This window comes from Arachis ipaensis, chromosome B09, assembly GCF_000816755.2.
Source record: "Arachis ipaensis cultivar K30076 chromosome B09, Araip1.1, whole genome shotgun sequence".
NCBI lineage: Eukaryota > Viridiplantae > Streptophyta > Magnoliopsida > Fabales > Fabaceae > Arachis > Arachis ipaensis.
In genome coordinates, this window is record NC_029793.2 from 103,687,708 (window position 1) to 103,704,896 (window position 17,189).

Sequence of the window (17,189 nt, forward strand, 5' to 3'; positions counted from 1 at the left end):
ATAGTAACAGTATATATAGATATACTGTTACTATCTATACTAGAACTACATTATCCAAGAAATTATATTGGATTTGATTTATAAGTTAACAATGATATTCTAACTATTTTCTATTTATTGTTATATATTTAGGTTGAATGCTTAATTGATTTATTTGAGAATATTAATGTTCTTTTGATATTGCTGCTCTTTTTATTTTCATTCTGTTTGTGATTGACTACTCTAATTGATTTGTTGATTGATATATTTATGTTTTTATTTTTTAATTTTTTCTTTCCATGCATCTGAAATTTTGGGATTTAGTTGTTAATGGTTTACATTGATTTAGTAGGTTCAGTTAGATATTGGTGGGTTATAAGATATTTATATTTCTTATGATAGTGTAAAATATTATATTTATCGGTCCCTTTTAACCAATTCTCTTATTATCCCATAATATTATAATAGTCAAGTGAGATATGCTAATAGATGTCTTTTCCTATTCAGTTTGTTCCCAATGACTATATTATAGGTGTTTTTGGGTGTGCCTCATATGCATATGCACATATGTTCAAATAGATTAGATGTTAGTGGGTTTTAGGGTATTATATTCTATTACTTTATAATTATTATGATTCTATGAGATTTGTTGGAATGTGTCCTTTCTTATTTAATTGTTGCGCAGAGAAGATAGCATAGGTGTTATTGATTGTGGTAGCTGGATGTGTGTGATAGGTATTAGATGATGTATGCTATGTGATACATATTTTCCCACCCTTTCTTTGAGGTATTCAAATTCAAATTCAAATATTTTGGTGATTTGTTAGCTTGTCTATAAAAAGGACTCCTTGGTTGTATGGTTCAATGCACCTCATTCCTTCTCTGAAATCTCTTGTTTCTGGTTTCTATTTATCTTTTTAGTTTTCTCTATCGTGTTTGGTGGTTGAGCCAATGCCTCCTCCATTTGATTCTATCTCTAAGATCCACCCTCCAAGGGAGGCATGGAGACTCAAAGTTAGGGTACTAAGAACTTGGATTGTTCCTTCTTTTGGAAATCATGATGTTGCAAATTCAATGGAAATTGTTCTTGTTGATGGAGATGTGAGTGGTTGTTCAATGTTGGTCTTGGGTTGATTTTATTTATGGTTTTCTTTCATCTTTTGTTGTGTTCGTTGTAACTGTTTTTTGTTTTTTAAATTTGTTGTTGTTTTCTTGTGCAGTCTAACAAAATACAAGCAACTGTTAAGAAGCAGCTCATAAATAGGTTTAAAGAGAGTATTATTGAGGGTCAAACATACCGAATGTCATATTTTAGTGTTGTTCCAAACCAAGGCAATTATAGGGCATCAGAACATGAGTTTAAGTTGGTTTTTCTTAACCGTACAACTGTTATTCCTGTCCCTAACGATGCTATCCCAAAGACATGTTTCAGTTTCTGTTCGTTTGATGAGCTCTTGAAAATGACTGAAGATTACGTTTACTTAGTTGGTCGGTGACTTTAAATCTTCTTTATGCCCTTCATTTTTTCCGTTTCAGTTTGTTGCCTTTTTTCTTGGCTGATTTTTTATGGAAGTGTGCACTTTTGAACTATGATTTTATTGATGTTTTTTTTGGATAGATGTTATTGGTTTGCTAACTTCTGTTGGTGAAGAGAAAGAGTATGTGAAAGATGCGAAAGTGATGAAGATGATCGTTCTTGAGTTATCTTCAAAAGAGTTTGTTTTTTTCTGCCTGATGTTGATTGTGTTTTGCATTTATTAACTATTATTTATGTTAAGCACTGGTCTTTTAATTTTTTATTGGTGTTTTATGTTGAATTGTTAATGTGTAACAGTCCAGATCACCCGCTAGCACGATATTGTCCGCTTTGGCACACAAGGCCTCACGGTTTTGCCTTTGACGATAGGGATGATGGCCAAAGCCCCCCACACTCACTCGTCAAAACGCGTCATGCTAGGGAGAGGTATCCACACCCTTATAAGGCATGCTTCGTTCTCCTCTCCAACCGATGTGGGCCTTACAATCCACCCCCCTAAGGGAGCCCAGCGCCCTCGCTGGCACATCGATCCCTCTCCACCAATTTTCAAGTCATGAATGAACGAAGAGAACAGAGTTACATGGACTCCAACTCAATTTTTTCCCTTTTTTTTTTAATTTTCTCCACTAAACCAAACAGTAAGAAATTTTGTTTTCCACCCATTCTGTCTTGTTATACTTTTTTCTACCTCATATTCCTCCAAAACAAACAATGTGCAAAAACAATGAGTAGAATAAATTAAAAAAATAATAAATATATTAAATTAAATTCATATTGAGAGAGAAAACACATTGAATCACCATTTAGTCCTACCTCAATTGAAAAAAGAGAGGATTCAACAAATCTAATACTAATATAGAGTGATAAATCTAAAAGAACACAAAAGAAGGGAAAGTCACAAGCTGCCCCCAACTTCCTACACCAAAAAAGTTGACTTGACATATATAGCACCTAGTAATAACACATAAAAAGCAAATTATACTTGGAAATAACAACTGCCCTCTCAATCACGTCAGTCATCACATCAACCATCACAACAAACAACCAAAACCTATAAAAAGTAGTCAACACATGATCTATAATGTAGGGTGAGAAAAACCTAAAATAAATAAGTTACCCCATTGTTTAACTAATATTTTATCTTACAAAAAGTATTTTTTAAAATTAAATAATAAGAGAGAGGTATTTTAAAATTTCAAATAGAATAAACTTAAAAATTTTAACAGCTCTATCAAATAAAGCACAAAGTTCTCATTTTGATATTGTTGTGACATTTTCCACCTATTTTCAAGTCATGAATGAATGAAGAAAAAAGAGTTACATGGACTCCAACTCATTTTTTTTCCTTTTTTTTATTTTCTCCCCTAAACCAAACAGCAAGAAATTTTGTTTTCCACCCATTCTGTCTTGTTACACTTTCTTCTACCTCATATTCCTCTAAAGCAAACAATGTGCAAAAACAATGAGTAGAATAAATTAAATAAACAATAAAAATATTAAATTAAATTCATATTGAGAGAGAAAACACATTGAGTCACCATTTAGTCCTACCTCAATTGAAAAAAGAGACATTTCAACAAATCTAATACTAATATAGAGTAATAAATTACCCTACAGCCCACCCATAGCAAACTGAATCCTTTTACCTCATAATAGACCTCTCACACATAGACTATTAACTTCTACCAAATCCATATAACAAGAGTACACAAGTCAATATAGGTATATAGAGTTATTGCATACGAAACAACACACTAAACTAAACCTAAGAATTAGATTCTAGAATTATTTAAAATGTAATTTTACATATATAAGAGTTAGAAAACAAAAAGAAGAGAAATCTTATTGGGAATACCAAATATCTTTCTCAATCACATCAATCATGATATCTAAGATAAGACACCTATAAAAAATAAAAAAGACATCACTCAGCATGGAAAATAAAATAAAAAATAAAATAGACAAAACAAAATAAGTATACTGCTATACTTTGGGAAAACCATTTTCTTGAAAAAATTGGAACACATTATAAACAAACCAAATCTCATAAAGCAGTAAACCATAATCACATGAGCATATCAAAAAGAAGAGAATAAAGAATTATATAAAATATACAAAGAGACAAGAAAAAAAAGACATCACTCAGCATGGAAAATAAAATAAAAAAATAAAACAGACAAAACAAAATAAGTATACTGCTATACTTTGGAAAAACCATTTTCTTGAAAAAATTGGAACACATTATAAACAAACCAAATCTCATAAAGCAGTAAACCATAATCACATGAGCATATCAAAAAGAAGAGAATAAAGAATTATATAAAATATACAAAGAGACAAGAAAAATCCTCTGATCTTGAAGTAACTGAATAAACTTTTCATTCATGTATTAGACCAAAGAGTAATATTAGACCCCCTAACCACAATAAACAAAAAAAAACACAGTATTAGTAATACAAAGCAATAGTTCAAATAATTAGGAAAAAAAACTAAAATCAACATAGAATTAATTATACTGACTGTGGAAAAAAAAGTAACATGAACATTCGAAATTGTATACCACTCAAATCAAGAACACATATAAAATTGGAACTAAAAGAAAACTCAATTCTTCACATATTCACTTGAATCAATAGCATATATAAAATTAGCACAGTTACACAGTAGCAGATTTATAATAAAATTCAACCATAATGAAACATAGTCAATTTTTTCCAACGACGCGAAATAGTGGAGACCAGAAAAAGAAAAAAAAACAACCACAAGAAAAAAACACTACAATCACAAAAATTTCGAAAGTAGAAAAAAGGCATGAACTTCATACTAATAGTAACACCAAAAACACGAATAAGAAAATCAATTGAAATTAAAATACAAACAAAGTCTGGAAACTCCAACAATCATCAAGACACAATGTGTTTGAATAGTGAGCAAGAATAACACAAGATTCTTTCATTGTATCAAAGTTTGAATAATTTTCCTAAAAATAGATACGAAGAAAAATTATTTAACTTAAGGTGGTGCTAGAAAATATTTTTCTCCGAACCCAGCATCTAATGGATGTCCACCCAATACTTACCACCAATAGAGATTTTGATGACCCATTCAAAATGAAGTTCCTTAGTAACCCACGTAAGCCATACACAATTTCTATAACCAACAACTATAAATATCAATTTTCTACCCAAAAATATCAGTAATCTACCCAAAATTATCAAAGAACATATGGAAAATATGTCACCTTAACCATTTGAGACAACACTACAACCGCGACGATTTGGACCAAAGCAGATGACAGAGACACAAGAGAGAGTATAACAGCCAAGAGAGGAATTCTCTGAGAAGGTGAGCAAGGTTGTAGGCAGTGCAGCGAATCTGTTCGTCCACAAAACAACTCAGTCACAACCAAAAACAAAGACACCAAAATATATACATTAGCATAAAAACACCATACATGATGAAAATGGTAGGCTAACACCATTGACCTTCAAATAATTTTTCTTATCATATCCTTGGTCAACCTCCCAATCCACCAATCAAAGTATTAAAAGATATAAAACACTTAACTGATATAAAATAATAAATAATAAAAAACAAACTCACAAAAATTCCAAAGAAGTAAAGTAAACACAATTAGACAGTAATAAATTCAAAATAAAATTCAAATAATTCCTTGCAAGACCCATTCTTTCGGCTACCCAAAACTATCCAAGCGGAAAGAACCAAATACCCACTAAAAAAATAAAAACCACAATCCTAAAAAAAGGAAACCACAGGAGTAACAATTAATGGTCATCTTCATAATCAACAATATAACCAATATAAACATTGAAAAATTGGTGCACGAAATTGTGATGCATATCCATGGCTTCAAAGGCCTGGTGCTCTGATCTAGTTTTATTGTCTGTCACAACTTCGATACAACTAACCAGCAAGTGCACTGGGTCGTCCAAGTAATACCTTACGTGAGTAAGGGTCGAATCCCACGGAGACAGAAAAACACACAAACTTATAGTAAAGTCCAGAAATGTGAATTTAACACAAAATCTATTAAAAACATCCCTAAAAGTAACCATATTCTACTAAAAACATACTAAAAACAATGCCAAAAAGCGTATAAATTATCCGCTCATAAAAAATCAGCCAACTCAAAACAAGAACTTATAAACCTCTAAACAAGTGGATGCAACACAATATCTTCCCAATGGCCATAACTAACACACACAAACAAATAAAAATCAAGACAAAAATTGCAACTCTCAAATAAAATCAAAATATCAAAAAGATATAAACATGATACTCACAGTAACACCAAAAACCACACATAATAAACCCTCTCAAATTAGAATACATACAACAAATGGAAGATCAAACAACCACCAAGAAAAATCACCAAGCATCTTCCTTATATTATTATTATTTTCGGCTGCCATCTCCTCTTCTGTTCGAAAATTTCTGAAAGGTTATCTCTGGATTGTTGTATTTTAGCTTCTCTTAATTTTCTCTTCAGAGTCCTTTCAGGTTCTGGATCTGCTTCCACAAGAATGTTCTTATCCTTGCTCCTGCTCATATGACAAAGAAGAGGGCACAGAAAAATAATAATAATAATAGAGATCCTTTATACCACAGTATAGGGATCCTTGTGTGAGTAGAAGAAGAGGGGGAGACAAAGAATGTAATATAATGGAAGAAACATAACTGTGAGGATGGCAGAGATGTGAGATGAGATGTTAGGATATGAATGAATAAATAGAATAAGATGGGGGAGGGATAATTTTCGAAAATTATTTTGAAAAAGAGTTAGTGATTTTCGAAAATGGTTTTTGAAAATTGTTAGTATTTTTTCGAAATTTTTTTTTTAAAATTAAAAATAAAAATAATTAGTTAATTAAAAAGAAATTTTTTAAAAAAAAGGAAGATATTTTCGAAAATTAGAGAGAGAGAGTTAGTTAGGTAGTTTTGAAAAAGTTAAGAAACAAACACAAAGTTTGTTAGTTAGTTGAAACAAATTTTGAAAAGATAAGAAGTTAGGAAGTTAGAAAAGATATTTTGAAAAGATATTTTTTTTGAAAAAGATAAGATAAGTAGATATTTTTGAAAAGCTATGATAGAAATTAGTTTTTGAAAAAGATTTGATTTTTAAAAATCACAATTAATGACTTGATTCATAAGAAATCACAAGATATGATTCTAGAACTTAAAGTTTGAATCTTTCTTAACAAGCAAGTAACAAACTTCAAATTTTTGAATCAAAACATTAATTGTTTATGTTATTTTCGAAAATTTGGTATAAAAATAAGAAAAATATTTTTGAAAAATATTTTTTTAATTTTCGAAAATAACTAAGAATTTTGAAAAAGATTTGATTTTTGAAAAAGATTTTGAAAAAGATAAGATTTTCAAATTGAAAATTTGATTTGACTCATAAGAAACAATTTGATTTTAAAAACTTTTGAAAAAGTCAACTCTAATTTTCGAATTTGATGAGAGAAAAAGGGAAAGATATTTTTTTGATTTTTGAAATTTTTATGAAAACATGAAAATTATGCAATGCATGAAATTTTTAGATCAAAATAATGAATGCATGCAAGAATGCTATGAATGTCAAGATGAACACCAAGAACACCATGAATGTCAAGATGAACATCATAGACACAATTTTGAAAAAATTTTAATGCAAAGAAAACATGCAAGACACCAAACTTAGAATTCTTTAATGCTTACGCACTAAGAATTCAAGAATGCATATGATAAACATGAAAAGACACAAAACAAAAAATCATCAAGATCAAACAAGAAGACTTACCAAGAACAACTTGAAGATCATGAAGAACACCATGAATGCATGAAATTTTCGAAAAAAAAATGCAAGATGCACATGAAATTGACAACAAACTTATGACATGACTCATGACTCAAACAAGAAACAGAAAAATATTTTTGATTTTTATGATTTTCTAATTTTTTTTCTGGTCTCAACCTCGTAAGAATGGAACAAAAGAAAAACACACTATTAGCGATACAAAGCAACAGTTCAAACCATTAGAAAAAAAATTAAAATCAATACACAATTAACCACACTGACTATGAAAATAAAAAATAACATGCACCTTCGAACTTATTTAACACTCAAATCAAGAACATATATAGAATTAGCATTAAAAGAAAATCCACTTCTTCACATATTCACTTAAATCAAGAGCATATACAAAATTAGCACAATTACACAATAGCAGATTTAAAGTAAAATTCAACCAATATGACACATAGACAATTTTTTTCAACCACGGAAAATAGTCGAGAGAAAAAAAAACAATCACAAGAAAAGCCAGACAAAAACCACAATCACAACAGAAATTGAAAATCAAAAAAAGACATGAACTTCATACTAATAGTAACACCAAAAAACATGAATATGAAAATCAATTGAAATTAAAATACAAACAAAATGTGTAAACTCCAACAATCATCAAGACACAATGTGTTTCAATAGTGACTAAGAATAACACGATATTGTTTCATTGTATCAAAGTTTGAACAATTTTCCTAAAAATAGATATGAAAAAAATGATTTAACTTAACTTGCTGCTAGAAACTATTTTTCTCGGAACCCAGCAGCTAATTAGTGTCCACCCAATACTTAGCAACCAATAGAGATGTTGAAGACCCATTCGAGATGAAGTTCCTCAGTAAGCTACGTAAGCAATACACAACCTCTGTAACCAACAACAGTAAATATCAGTTTTCTACCGAAAAATATCAGTAATCTACCCAAAATTATCAAAGAACACATGGAAAACAAAGACACCAAAACATATACATTAGCATAACAACACTATACGTGATAACAGTGGCAAGACAACAACATTGACCTTCATATGTTTTTTTCTTATCCTATCCCTGTTCAACCTCCCAATCTACCAATCAAAATAATAAAGGATACAAAACTTTTAACTGATATAAAATAATAAATAATAAAAAATAGACCAACAAAAATTCAGAGGAGATAAACTAAACACAATTACACAGTACTAAATTCAAAATAAAATTCAAATAATTTCTTGCAAAACCCATTTTTCTAGCCACCAAAAATTATCTACGCGGAAAGAACCAAATAACCAATAAAAAAAATAAAGCCACAATTGTAAAAAATCCAAACCACAGGAGTAACAATTAATGTTCATCTTCATAATCAACGTCATACACAATATAAACATCGAAAATCAGCCAAAGCAAAACAAGAACTTATAAACCTCTAAACAACTGGATGCAACACAATTTTTCCATAACGGCCCTAACTAACACACACAAAAAGAAACAGATACCCAGATAAAAATCAAGACAAAACCCCCGACTCTAAAAAAATCCAAAGACCGAAAAAGACATAAGCTTGATGCTTACAATAACACCAAAAACCAGACACAATAAACCCGTTCAAATTAAGATACATACAAAAAATAGAAGATCAAACAACCATCTTGGAAAAAAGATAAAGTCTAAAGTTAAATTGAGAACGATTTAATATTAATCTAAAAGGAACAAACAGCCAATAAACCAACCACATTTACAACCAACATATAAATTGTCACACACAATGGAATAACACAAGATTCTTACAATAGTGAGCAAGAATAATACAAGATTCTTTCATTGTATCAAAGTTTGAACAATTTTCCTAAAAATAGATATGAAAAAAATTTATTTAACTTAACTTGGTGCTAGAAGCTATTTTTCTTGGAACCCAGCAGCTAATAAGTGTCCACCCAAAACTTAGCCACCAATAGAGATGTTGAAGACCCATTCAAGATAAAATTGCTCAGTAAGCTAGTAAGCAATAGTCCAAATTAGTAGCAAATTAACAAACAGTAGTATTGACATGTACAATATGAAATCAGTAGCAAATAGTCCAAATCATTTAGTTGCACAATAATTCAAAAATGATGGCACAATTGAGCTAAAAAGAAAATTTAGTCACAAATACCTCAATAACACAACAAAAAACTTCCCCAAGAGTTCTGCACTCTGCACTCTGGTCTCAACCTAATAACAATGAAACAAACTATTAAAAAACTACGTAGGAAATTATAAAACTCAAAATTAACCAAAATAAAAAACTCTAACGATTTTCAAACAAAAAAAATAAAATAGAATTTATCATAAAACACAGAGAATCAAAATGGTGATTTAAAATAAAAACCCTCTTCCAAATAAACTTTTAATTGAATAAACTCAACACTATCACACTGATCATAGCCAATCTCAAATATCAAACCAAACTACACTAAGAAGAAATGATAATCAGATGAAGGGCAAAAATAACACAACAAAAACCCCTCCACAAACTTAAAAATCATAAAACAAACCAAAATCACAGAAAGTCACAAACATTGGGAAAAAAGGGAAACGAACTCTTGTGCGACCTATAGTTCCTGTGCAACCTGAAAAAAGACCAAAATCAGATAAAGGGCAAAAATAAGACAACAAAAACCCCTCCACAAACTTAAAAACCAAACGAACTATAAAACAAATCAAAATCACAGAAAGTCACAAACATCGGGAAAAAAGGGAAACGACCTCTTGTGCAACCTGTAATTCCTGTGCGACCTGAAAAAAGACCAGAACCACCTCGCCGATCGGCTCCCGTTAACAGCCGCTGAATCTCTTGCGCCGTTGAGATTGGAATCGACCCCAAAGAACGTCCATCTTGAGCGGAGACACAGAATGGCCAAGGAGCGCGAGCGGCCGAAGGAGGACTCAAACTCTATGAGGTTGTGGATATGTTTCTTCCACTATACCAAAACCACCTCGTCGATCGGCTCCCGTTAACAGCCGTTGAATCTCTCGCGCCGTCAAGATCGGAATCGACGCCAAAGAACGTCCATCTTCAGCGGAGATACGGAATCCCCAAGGGGCGCAAGCGGCCGAGCGAGGACTCACGCTCTATGAGGTTGTGGACACCACCGACAGTAGAGGCATCGCCGGTGACGGAGAAACCATCGAAGAACGGAGAGGAGGAAGAATAAGGAAAAAATGAAAGAAAGGGAAGAAGAACAAGAGCAGGTGAAAGATGGCAGAGCTAGATAGACTGATCCGAAAGAACAGAGAAAGAAGAGGGAAAGAAGCTGAATCTGGGAAAAGTGGAGGAGGTGAATGGGGTTTCAATGAGAGAGAAGAAGAAGATATCGAAGAAGCAAGATTCAGGATAATAATAGAAGAGAGAGATGACAACCTAGTATGAGCTGTAAGTGGGACCCTGAGGTGATATTTTTCAATTTAAAAAAAATCAAAATTCCCAGAAAATGCCATGTAGGATATGTTTCTTCCACTATACCATAGTTATATAGATTGCATCCTTACACTTTCAGTTTCGACTTGTCAATTTTATATGTGACATGTCTTTCCGATAATTTTTCAGCAAATATATGTTCGACATAAAAAAAAAGCACCTTTTATATGTATTCTTGTATTTTGTTGAAAAGTAAATGTCAATGCTTAGATAAGAAATAAAAAGATGTTTCATCTAATATAATCTGAATAATGATGACAATGGAAATCGATGTAATTTTAGTTTTAAGCATTCCAGCAGTTGTTTTCAACTTATGATATGTTAAGTAGCTTCAGCTGTAACTAGTAAACAAATTTGTATAATTAAAACTAAAAACTAGAAAAAATTATAAAAGATACTTATATTTAAACATGTGAATAAATAGGAGATAAATTAATACGTTTAAAAAAATATTAAAAATTTTGAATATGTCAAAAAAAAGGAGAAAATTGGTATATAGACTATGTTTGCTAGGTAGTGTTTGTTTGTAGAGATTGGAACTGAGACTAGGGGACAAGAATTCAGTATTATGTTTGTTGAGTTAGAGACTGGTACTTAAATTTGTGTTTCTGTCTCCAAAATTTCAATATTTCAGTACCTCCAAAAAATAAAGACACTGAAAACTGAAGTTTTTAAAGACAGATAAAAACTTTAATAATATTTTGTACCGAAAATACCCCATTCTAATTAATTAATTTCAACTTTACTCTTTCTTCAAATTAGATTAGGGCTTCAGTCTTAGCAGCCATCACTCCATCTTCTCATTTGTTCTTCGAAGACTTGGTTGCAATCTCTGCATCACCAGTGTCAGGACAGTCACCTCGTCGCCGCCGTCGTAACCACCGCTAGGTAAGTGAGTCGCCGTCGAAGTTTGTCTTCCTAGGCCACGTGTTCTCATGTCCTCATTTTCTCCTTCACAGGACAACGTTCAAGGAACCCAGTTACAGAGTCTCCCCTGTTGTTGTCAAGTTCAACCACCTCCTTATCGTCGTCATAGCTTCTGTAACCTAGGTTAGTTGTAGACAATTTTTTTTACTGATTTCGTTCATTTTTTTTACGTGACCTAACTTCTGTGGATTTGGTTCTTTGTTCTAATATATAGATGGATAGATAGAATCTTTCTCTTGCTCTTTTCAATGCGATTTGGTTCTTTGTTCTAATATATAGATGCATAGATAGCTTCTATGAATTTGGTTCTATGTTCTCATATCTTGTTTCATCAATTGCGTTTGTGCTGTACTTCTTATGAATTGGTTTTGGTCATGCTTGGTTTTTTTGGAATTCATGTTTATACAGCTTTTGATTTTGATTTGATACTCTTTTTGCATAATTTACGTCTATTTAATGTAAAAATGTGTAATTTTTTGTAAATGTATGATTGTTATAGCTATAACCAGCTCACTCACAGTGATTTCTGAAATCTTATGGATGAAAAATTTATTAGCTTAGTTATAATTTAAGAGTAGTGGCACTCCAGTAATATACTGTGATATTCAACTATAGGTAATCAAATTTTATATAACTGGACCAATCACATTATTTAAAATTGGGTAGCACTTTGTTAGGAAACGTGTTAATCAGCATCAGTTTTACAAATTTAACATATTTCAAGAGTTGACTAAGTTGCTATTATCTTTACTAAACCCCTCTCTTATCAAATGAAGTGAAATTTTTATTTTAGCTTAAAGGGTAAAAGGTAAGAGAGTCTTGAGTCTATTGAATCTTCAAAATTAATAATTATTAAGTTTATTTGAATTATTTAATCTGCACAAGTCTAATTAACTTTTCTCTTTCTAGTTGGTTGACTTGTTAAGACCTTGTTAGTTAGTATAACTCCAACTAATTTTTCAGAATCTAATCCCTTAATTTATTGGGGCCTTGCTAATTAATATAACTAACTAAATTTTACACTCCTTAGTTGGTCAACTGGTTACAATGAGACTTTGCAGTTTAGATCAATGAATTCTAAGCCTTTTCACGTTTTGTTGGTTAACTTCTTAGGATGAATAATCTCAACAACATTAATATAGTTTGTATGATAATCATGGATGATTCGAAGTAATAACTCTTAACACAACTCTTTCAATCTAAACCACAACAGCTTTTGGAAGACTTTGATTTGCTTAAAATACCTGAAAAAGTCACTTTCAGTATATGAAATGAGAAAGGAAAATCGATATTTTCATTTTTATTGTGTTTCTATTGTATTTCTTGTTTCGATTTTCAATTGAAGCTAAATTAAAATTTAGAAGTAAATAGAGTTAATTGTCTTTTGGTTCCAGTTTCTTGATCTTGTCTTTTAGATTTATTTGAATGTTTATGCGTTTTTTAATGTAATGACTTTGCTAGAAAGACATGGAGCGGTAAGAAATTATTAAGCGATGCGTGTGTTTTTATGAAGAGATGAGATCCAAGCATGAAGATTTGATATTGTTCCTTGTACTTACGCTATTTGTTTACTTTAGGGATAGTAGTGGCCAATTGTCGTTAGGCGAAAGAATGAATAGCAGAATTAGACGTGAGGCTTTAAAGCATATTGTTGGTGAGGGTGATAGGAATTATATTTGTGAGTTGAGAATGAACACAAATGTCTTTGCTAATTTGTGTGAGTTGCTCCAAGTTCAAGGAGGACTTAAAGAGGATGGTCATGTAAGCCTGCCAGAGCAGGTTGCAACTTTCTTAATTATTTTAGCACATCACAAGAAAAATCGTAGCCTGTAGGTTAGATTTTGTATGTCCGGAGAGACAGTTAGTAAGTATTTAATAAAGTTTTAAAGGCTGTAATACGTATTCAAAGCATTTTGTTTGCCAAGGCTACACCAGTTGAAGAGGATTGACTTGACCCACATGGAGAAGGTTTAAGGTAGAGCTTACTCGATGTTGTGTATGATTTGTTTTTGCCTGAAGGATTCTATATCTGAGTATCATAACTTTCTATGGATGATAGGGTTTCTTGGGAGCATTAGATGGCACTTATATAGAGATGACAGTCCCTGAGTCTGAGAAGGCAAGATATCGAACAAGAAAGGGTAAAATCTGCACCAATACCTTAGGAGTGTGTAACCGGGAGATGGATTTTGTTTATGTACTCAGTGGATGGAAGGATCGGTATATGATTCACGGGTACTTCGAGATGCAATAACTCGTCGTAATAGTCTTAAGATACCCCACGAAAATTATGCCATCTTTGGAGTTAAGCCTATACATATAACTTGAGTTCACAATAGTTAAACTTATGTTGTTTGAATTACTTGTCTATAGGTTATTACTATTTAGTTGATGCTGGTTACACAAATAGTCCGGGATTTCTAGCACCGTATAGAGGCACTCGATATCATGTTAGAAAGTGGGTCCAAGGAGCACGTGCACCGTGTAATTACCAAGAATATTTTAATAGGGTCCATTCTTTTGCCAGGAATATTAATAAGCGATGCTTTGGTTTGCTGAAGAAGAGGTGGTTCATCTTAAGAAGCCCTAGCTTTTACCCTCTAAAAACACAAACTCAAATAATTATTGCTTGTTGTTTGCTGCAAAATTTTATTCGAAAGAGTATGGATATGGATCCGGAGGAGCAAGGTAGCATATTGGATGAATTTATGCCTGATGGAGATGAAGCATAGGACGGAATGATTGATGTGGTTGAAAACACGAACGAGTGGACTCACTAGCATGACAACATAACAACTGAGATGTATGAAGAGTGACGAACAAGTCATATGGAGTAGTGTTGTAAGAGCTGCGTAATGAACATTATAATTGATTAAGTAGTGTTGTAATAGCTGCATTTTAATTTGTAAGACTTGTTGAGACATAAAACATTGTAATAGCAACCTTTAATTTGTAATAACAACTAATTGTTTGTGGTTTAGGGTAAAATATTTGTATTTGCTTATGGCATGAATTGTAGGTTGTGGTTTAATTGTGGTTATTTGTGTTATTTTTGGCTGTTTTATTATTTTTGTTAATTTATGTTAATTTTGTTAACTTATGTTAATTTATTTTAATTTTTTAATTTATGTTCTCAAATTTTAATTTTGCACAAATTTAATTATCTTAATTTTGGTAGGTGAAAATGGACAATAAACGCATGTGGAGTGATGAAGAGACTAATGTTTTTGTTGGCTTCATGGGGGAGTGCATAGAAAAGGTTCCTGCTCCATGAAAGCGAAGATTTGTAGAAGAAACATGTCACGATGTTAAAGCATCAACCAATAAGGAGAGCATCGATATTTTACACATTAACACAAGATTGAATCAACTTGTCCAAATAAAATTATTTAATAGCTAATCAAAACAAATTTTCTTGCAGATTTCAGATTGAGTAGCTAGTTAAAACAGAGATCAAGAAATAGTAACACAACACAAGATTGAATCAACTAGTCCAACTAAAAGTATTTATAGCTAATCAAAACAAATTTTCTTTCAAATTTCAGATTGAATAGCTAGTCAAAACAGTGATCAAGAAATAGTAATACAACACCATATCATACTTAATCTTGTCAATCGGACAAATCAATATGAGAGAATACATTCCCAATTTAAGATAACACACCAGTGTGCACTAATTCTGATAAGAAAAAAGAGTGATAATAGAAACATAATTATGATAAATAGTTCTCAAGTTATCTGCTTTGTTTTTCTACATAGTAATTATCATAAACAAATTTATAAAATTAACAATCACAAATTCACAAATCAGCAATTAACATATACAAATAAGGAAAAAAAATTATATAATATGCAAACGATGGAATCAATACTCGGCAATCACAAATTCCCAAATCTTAAAAAAAAGATGACACAGATATTAGAAATATAAAGCAAATGAGGGAAAATCAGAACTCAGAAATCACAACTTCAGAAATTTTCAACAATTGATGAAGCGTAAATCAACAATTTTAAGCAAATCAGGGCAAATCTCAAATCAGAAAATGAGGGATTTACACATTTTCATCGATATGAGGCCAAATAAGAAAATGAGGGATTCACAAATCAGAAAATGAAAGAATAAAAAATGTTATACAAAATTATCAACTTTGAACTTCACAAAATTAACAAGCAAATAAGGTAAATTGACAGAAGATACAGGTCCGTTGACAGAGATACAGCAGAGACCAGAGGCACAGCTCCGAGACGGTGGCGACGCAAACCCAAGGGTGCGCAAACGACAGCAACGTCATAAACCTTGGGGAGCAACTGGCGCCACGAAGATGAACCGATGGAGAATTGGAGACGCGCTGTCGTCGTTCGGACCCTTGGAGGTGCTACTGGCGGCGGGTCAGACTAGAGAATTCCTTCACGGGAAAGGCAAGGAGAAAGGGTAGAGGAGAGGAGAAAAGGGGTTAGGGTTGCATGCTGAAAAAAATGAAATTGGATTTGGAGGTCAGGGTTGTTAATTAAAATTAAGGGTATTTTTGTAATTTTAAATATTTAGTATTTACTTTTATTTCAAACCAAATAGTATACTGAGACATAAATCAGTCTTGTATACTTTTACACCAAACACAATACTAATACATATTTTTGTTTCTGTCTCTTAGTCTCTGTCTCTCTATTTCTGTCTCTTGATCTCTATCTTACAAACAAATACTACCTTAGATACATTTAATTTTAAATACTAAAATAAATCATTTAGTATAAAATTAGGAACTAATTTAGTACACTTATAATGTGACATATCAAATAGCATGTAGATAAATTATATTGTGACATATATTAGGTACCAAATAAATACTTAAGTAAATAATACTATGACACGTGATATTACTATTCATACTAGTATGTCACATATCACTAATTGATCCATTATCATATTAGTATATATAACTAAATTATGATGTGACATATATCACTAATAGCCTATGTCATTAAGTCATATGAACAATCCATTAATAAAAAAGGAATTAACGAATACCACATTAGCAAATATTAAAAATATTTTTTAGTGCAATTGAAATTGCGGAAATGATTACAATACACGAGATCAATTCCATATAGACCACTTTAGAGCTTTAGTGGCCAATAATGATTTTAGGTTCATTACATTTGACTAATTTTTTTTATATTAAACTGTTATTGGTGATTTTTATTAGTATTATGATATTTTAGTGTAATACAATAATATGAAAAATATGCAGGATAAAAAAAATTGTGAATAACGTTTTGAATACGACAAAAAATTAAAAAAAGTAACCAAAAATTGTGAATCATGATTTTAAATAAGACAAAAAAAAACTAAAAATAATGAGTTATGATTTCAGTTTTTTAAATTAAAAAATATAATCTATAAAATTGTGAATCACGATTTTTTTTTTTTGTTTTATAAATTGGTAGTCACAATTTATATTA

The 17,189-nt window shown here is 31.4% G+C and overlaps 1 protein-coding gene and 1 long non-coding RNA gene across 3 annotated transcripts; one reads left to right on the forward strand and one right to left on the reverse strand.

Moving 5' to 3' along the window:
- On the forward strand, window positions 451-1,751 carry LOC107616632. Its single transcript, XM_016318586.2, has 3 exons — window positions 451-1,080; window positions 1,200-1,467; window positions 1,598-1,751. Exons 1-3 carry the CDS (start codon window positions 931-933, stop codon window positions 1,738-1,740), a joined length of 561 nt encoding a protein of 186 aa, XP_016174072.1. The 5' UTR covers window positions 451-930; the 3' UTR covers window positions 1,741-1,751.
- LOC110267313 lies at window positions 2,133-10,678 on the reverse strand. 2 transcript variants are annotated; one of them, XR_002354796.1, is made up of 5 exons: window positions 10,091-10,678; window positions 9,498-9,556; window positions 4,758-4,891; window positions 4,596-4,666; window positions 2,133-3,419 (listed from the first exon to the last, which is right to left on the reverse strand). It is a non-coding gene; the product is annotated as an uncharacterized LOC110267313 (long non-coding RNA). The 2 variants fall into 2 exon arrangements; XR_002354795.1 differs by lacking the exon at window positions 10,091-10,678 and having other exon boundaries at window positions 9,498-9,627.